This window comes from Propithecus coquereli, unplaced genomic scaffold, assembly GCF_000956105.1.
Source record: "Propithecus coquereli isolate 6110/MARCELLA unplaced genomic scaffold, Pcoq_1.0 Scaffold122, whole genome shotgun sequence".
NCBI classification, from domain to species: Eukaryota; Metazoa; Chordata; class Mammalia; order Primates; family Indriidae; genus Propithecus; species Propithecus coquereli.
Window position 1 is genome coordinate 3,215,263 of NW_012136303.1, and position 5,763 is coordinate 3,221,025.

Sequence of the window (5,763 nt, forward strand, 5' to 3'; positions counted from 1 at the left end):
GTACCAAAGAGCATTTTCCACACGGGGAACGATACCTCCAGCACAACTCCTTTGAGCCTTTGACAATTTTCTCTGAAATACCTCAAAATATTTAATGTATAGTTTATGTGATTTAAAAGAAAAGTGCTTAGCTAGTTTTTGGAATACGTAACTTGAAGCTTTATACCGTTCAATTATAATTTTGCAGACGCTGGCATGTCATGTGTTTGACGAATCCCGTGGGAGAGACGTATTGAACGTCAGGGTGGCGGGAGCTGAGCGCTGGTGGCCTGGGCAGGAGTCAGGTGGGAGCTTGGTGGCGAGAGATTGAGAGGGAGAACTGGCGGCCTTTACAGATTTCTTATTTAAACGAGTCCTTTAGGAAAGGGGGGGAGAGAGAGGGAGAGAGAGGGTTGCTTTTCTGTTTTCTGGCTTGTTCGGTTTTCTTGGTTTTCAGAGTCATGTCTTAAAGAGTATTTATTATTCTATGTGCTCTGTGTTCAAATGTAATTTAAGGAAGAAAAATAAAAAGAAAAAAGATGTGATGGGATTTGATTTGGTGCATGACTAATGTACTCTTTCCTGACGCTGATGTAACAGGTGGTTGGGGCACGGGGGCGGGACTGGCGGGCGGTGACCCCGCGGTTCCATGTGTCGGATCCTTGCATCCCATGCCCAAGGTGGTGCTGTTCCGTGGTGCTTTGCGTTGCTGTCTGTTGCTTTCCCGCTTTCTGAGGAACCGTGTCCAGCTGGTGGCAGTGCGGTTGGGGCCCCAGGTAGACAGGAAGGTGGGGGCAGGCCTCCAGCAGGATGGGCCACCAGGATGTCCTCCACCTCCCAGCCCCTTAGATGCCACCCACCTACCTGTGGCAGCTGGACAGGCAGGGACCGCTAGTCACCCCCAGAACCCATTCTTGGATGCCCCTACAACGGGGCATTGTCAGCCGTGCTTCTTTGAGGAAGCAGGCTCAGGGTACAAAGAACTGGCCCAGGGCAGTTCTAGGTGAACGCTAACATGACCGTGGGGTGTGGGCTGGGACCCCAGAAGGAGGAGGGGACAAAGGGTTCTTGAATGGTCCTTGCCTGCCTGTCCCAGTCCACCATAGGAATTGGGAACCTGACTTAGTCCTGAGTGTAGGAATCGGAAACGTCTAGGCTGGTATGGGTGGAGCTCTGACCCTCAGTCTCCTCCTCCGAGAAATGGGGTTCTGCCCCGCAGGAGTGCTGAGGCAGCTGGGCCAGGCCAGGGCCTAGGGAGAGCCTCCTTGCCAAGCACCCCGGCTGGGATCTTCCTGATCCAGTGGGAAGTGCCTCTCTCTCTGATCCTGCCCCTTCATGGGGTCACATGGCAGGGACCAAATTCTGGGGCTACCAGGACAATTAGAAGAGAGGATGGCTGTGGCTGCCTTCCACTGAAGCTAAGCCTTTTCCTAAACATCAGGGACAGACAGGAAAAAGGAAAAAAAATGGTGCTTGGGTGCCAGGAGCAAGGAGGCTGGGCCCAAGAAAAAGATTCTGCTCTTGAACCAATTACAGTAGCTTGTCTTTGCAACAAGACAAAAAGAAAAACCTGTCACCTTGCCTCTGCAACAAGACAAGAACTTGCCTTTGCAACAAGACAGGAAAACAAAACAAAACCGTATCCCCCTCGCTGGGCTGCAGCAAACAGTAACCGTGTCCACACCACCTGTGGGAAACACCTCCAGGCAGAAAATGAGAAACTGCCAAGGGGTGGAGTGGGGATGGTGCCCTCTTCTTGCCAGCCTGTCCCACCAGGTGAGTCGTCAGCCCGGGCATGCGGGCTGCCTTTTCGATGTAACGATGACGTGATCAAAGGCGTCTGGTGTTACGGTTAAATTTAACACTGTTAAATAAAGTGCCGCAACACATTTTGTAACAAGAATAACAACGACAACCAAAGATCCCAGCTCTTACCAGCTTTTGCCCTGATTTGGGGGCCATGAAACAGAGGCCCAGGTGGGGTGTGCGGGACGGCCACCTCGCACCAACGCCTCTCACCTCGGAAGGATGCCATCTTCCTTGTGTTGGTCAGCTCGTGGTGGGTGACCATCAGGGCCTGTCTGAACTTCAAGTTGGTCTCCCTGACAACGGGAAGGGCAGGGAAGAGAAGAGAAAGGTGAGAGGGGGTGAGAGGTGTCTCCCCAGAGCAAGGAGCCCTGGCTCCCTTCCTCCAGAGTCATGCAAATATTTTCACTGAGCACCTACTTTGCGCCGGCTGCCAATCAGAAGGCTGAGGCCCAGAGATGGAGAGAACCTTGCCCAGGGCCACCCAGCACATTTGCCAATGCGCTGAGACAGCGGCCTTGGCCTTCCCACCCTCAGGCACACAGTAGGGCCTGCAGAAATGCCAGGTGGGGTGAATGACCAAAGTATCTGAGAGAGGAGTGCTTGGCCGGCCTCCTCTGTGGGAGCTGGCAGAGTGGGGCTCCCCTGGGCCATGTGCCAAAGCGCCCTGGGCTCCTGGCGGCTTCTTACCCGTCGATGTCTGCTGTCTCCACGTAGCACAGGCTGCTGGGCTCAGTGCTGGCCAGCAAGAGCAAGTCGGCCTGCGTAGGGGGCAGCGTTGTGGGAGGGGATAGAAGACAAGCAGGAGAGGCCAGGTGGCCCTCCCCAGGGGCGGGGGGCGGGCACTCACAGGGAGGGGCACCCTGGGGCGGACGCTGCCAGCTCACCGGGACTATGCTGTCCTTGCTGAGACAGACCACGTCTCCCACGCACAGATTCTTCCATTTTTGCCAAATGAAGCTGCAGGGAGTGGGGGCGTGAGAGGTGGGCCCCCGGCCACCTCTACTAAGCCGATGTAGAAGGTTTTTTTTTTTTTTTTTTTGAGACAGACTCTCACTCTCTTGCCTGGGCTAGAGTGCCGTGGCGTCAGCCTAGCTCACAGCAACCTCAAACTCCTGGGCTCAAGCAATCCCCCTGCCTCAGCCTCCCAGGTAGCTGGGACTACAGGCATGCGCCACCATGCCCAGCTAATTTTTTTCCATTTTTAGTTGTTTGGCTACTTTCTTTCTATTTATGGTAGAGACAGGATCTCGCTCTTGCTCAGGCTGGTCTTGAACTCCTGAACACAAGCAATCCTCCCACCTCGGCCTCCCAAAGTGCTAGGATTATAGGCGTGAGCCACTGCGCCCGGCCCAAGCAGAAGGTCTTGAGGGGCTGCAGCTGGGATGAGGGCACTTGGCTTCCCGGAGTCCCCACCCACCCCTAGGCCTTTACTCGCACCGGGCTCCCCCAACTTGGCAGCCTGCAAAGCCAGCTGAGTCACTGCCTCCCTGAGGAAGCCTTCCCTGACCTCCTGCCTCCCTCCCAGGGGCCCACGCTCTTGCCCAGGGACCTCCACAGTCCCTCACCCGTGTCCTCTTCAGACTCTAAGCTCTGCCAGGGTTAACGATCAGTGCAGGAGCCTAATAAATGCGGGCCTGGGTCCCCACCAGACTCAGCCAGGAGACCGGGGGGCATGGAAGGTGACAGACTCTCTTCCCTGCCGGCCGCCGGCCTCACCTCTTCCCCACGAGGACCTGGCAGGGCCTGTTGTTGATGGCTCTGTCGCTCCTGTGCCGGCCCTGGGCCACGAAGGAGTAGGTCAGAGGGACCGGCCTGCCTCTCCTGCCCCCGCCCCATGCCCACCCGCCAGGCGGCTCCCCCAGCCCCACTCACAATGTCGTCCACCAGGTCGCGGGTGGCTCGGATGATGATGAGGCAGACCAGGGGGGCGAAGAGAGTGAACCAGGGCAGCGTGGAGATCTCGGGGATGCCCTGCCATGGCCAAGGTGGGTCACACCAGCCAGCCAGGTGGGCCAACCCCTCCCTGTCCTTCTAGGGGCCTCCCCCGCCCACCTCCCATGCCCTGCCACCCAGCAATCCCGGCCCCTGCACCCCACATCGCTGAGTTCCTCCCCTTGCCCTGTCCGCCAGCAAATTCCTCTTCTTCCTGGCCCGGTTCCTATGCTGCCTCCTCCAGGGAGCCCCCCAAGCCCTGGCCTCGCTGCTCCTAGGGTCTTCCTTGAGATCTGAGTGCCACCACCACACCCTAGGGCCCGGCTTCAGGCTTAATGGATGTGAGTGGGAGGTGCCCTGGCCAGATGCCCGTCCCTGGACGCCACCCTGGACCCCTCCTTCCTCCTCCCCACCCTTCAAGGTCCGCTTGGCAGACAGGCGCTGGGGGCAGTGGTGTGACCAGGGCTGTCCAGGCTGGGAAGGGGCTGTGCCCAGCAGGTGCCAGCGGGGCACGGAGAGCCCGCCCTCCTCGGACCTGGAGGGTCCGTCCATCCACTTTCATCATTTAACATGTATTGAGCGCCTCCTGTGTGCCATGCCCCGGGCCAGGCAGTGTGGACCCAGCAGTGAGGGTCTGTGGGGAGTGGGGCACTGACCCACCCATCACACAGACAAATACACAAAGTCGCCTAGGTTGTCAGGGAGGGCTTCCTAGAGGAGGTGACACTCCCACCATGGCTCCAGAGGATGACTCAGCCGGGAGGGGAGCAGGAGAGGGAGCGGCATGGGCGCCACGCGGTGACCCCCCACCTGCAGGATGATGATGAGAAGGAAGTACAGGTTGGACACGCGGTGGAACTGCTCGTACAGGTTCCGTGGCAGGAAGGAGAAGAAGTTGTACTTGGCCGTGTGGATGATGTTGGTCTGGAACGAGAGCCGCTGGTGCTTGGCACGGGGGCACAAGGCTGGCCCTGCCCCACCCCGACCCCCAGTGGGTAAGCATCTGCTGGGCCAGAGTTTATCAAGCACTTGCTGAATGCAAGGTCTCGAAGCCAGGATTAATTTTCTACTGAATGCAAAGCCATGAGCCAGCGTTTACTGAGCACCTACTGAGTGCAAAGACTCATCAAGCTGGGACCCCCAAGGGAGACACCAAGAGGGATTTGGGGGGGTGGCCTGAGGGACACACTGTCCTTTAACGTGCACTGGGACAGGGCAAAGGAGACGTAACTCCCTTACACCAGAGGTGAGGTGAGCACGGGCAGGGGCCACGGTCCTCACTATGCAAGTAGCACCGTGGAACAAACGCAAGGCCAAGTGCCAGGGCCGAGCCTGGTGGCTCTGGGGGTGCGTGAGGGGCTGCCCACCTTGTACTTCTGCCTGTGCCAGCACAGAAACACCTTCTCCTTGAACTGCCAGTGGTAGGAGCGGCTGTTGGCCTTTACATCCCAGGTGAACGCTGCGGCGAGAGCAGAGCACGGTGTCGCTGGAGTGCCAGGCCCAGGACAAACACCTCTAACGACACCCCGGGGGAGGACTTGCGGAGCCCGGGGGACCCAGGCGCTGGGGACGCCCAGCTCGTGGCCAGAGATGCGAGCCTGTAAACAAACAGGAGGGGCCTGCCCGGCCGCTGCATGTAGTAGGTGGATCTGAAGACACCCCTTTCCCCAGCTGTCGGCCAGTCCCCGGACGCAGAGGACAGGTCCTGCGAGACCCACTGAGGTCCACTTGTTTTGCAGATAGGGTGAATTGAGGCCCGGTGATGGGCTCTGGGGCGACCAAGGCCACACACACGGCCTGGACAGCCCCCGTATCCCGACCACTTGTAACCACGTGGGAACCCCAGGCAAGGCCCCTCATGAGGGTTTGGGGGTGGCCTCCCCGTCCCCTCCCTCCTCCCTCCCACCCACGTCCCACCCTCAGCCCGAGACGTGCACCTGTGTTCTCGTTAGCATCTTGGAGATCTTCTGGGTAGGTAAGACCGCCCATGCTGGTGGGGCTGCCGGTGGGGAGAGGGACCCCGGGTCACACGGGTAGCCCCAG

General features: G+C 58.7%; 1 protein-coding gene across 1 annotated transcript in view; it reads right to left on the reverse strand.

The window, feature by feature from the left end:
• LOC105827520 (phospholipid-transporting ATPase IK-like) overlaps positions 1-5,763 on the reverse strand; it is a 53,148-nt gene that overhangs the window by 27,481 nt on the left and 19,904 nt on the right. Inside the window, exons 4-9 of the mRNA XM_012665717.1 lie at positions 4,531-4,644; positions 3,661-3,759; positions 3,505-3,566; positions 2,673-2,745; positions 2,476-2,546; positions 1,999-2,081 (exon numbers count right to left, since the gene is read on the reverse strand). Coding sequence (XP_012521171.1) covers positions 1,999-2,081; positions 2,476-2,546; positions 2,673-2,745; positions 3,505-3,566; positions 3,661-3,759; positions 4,531-4,644 — 502 coding nt within the window. The remainder of the gene's footprint in view (positions 1-1,998; positions 2,082-2,475; positions 2,547-2,672; positions 2,746-3,504; positions 3,567-3,660; positions 3,760-4,530; positions 4,645-5,763) is intronic.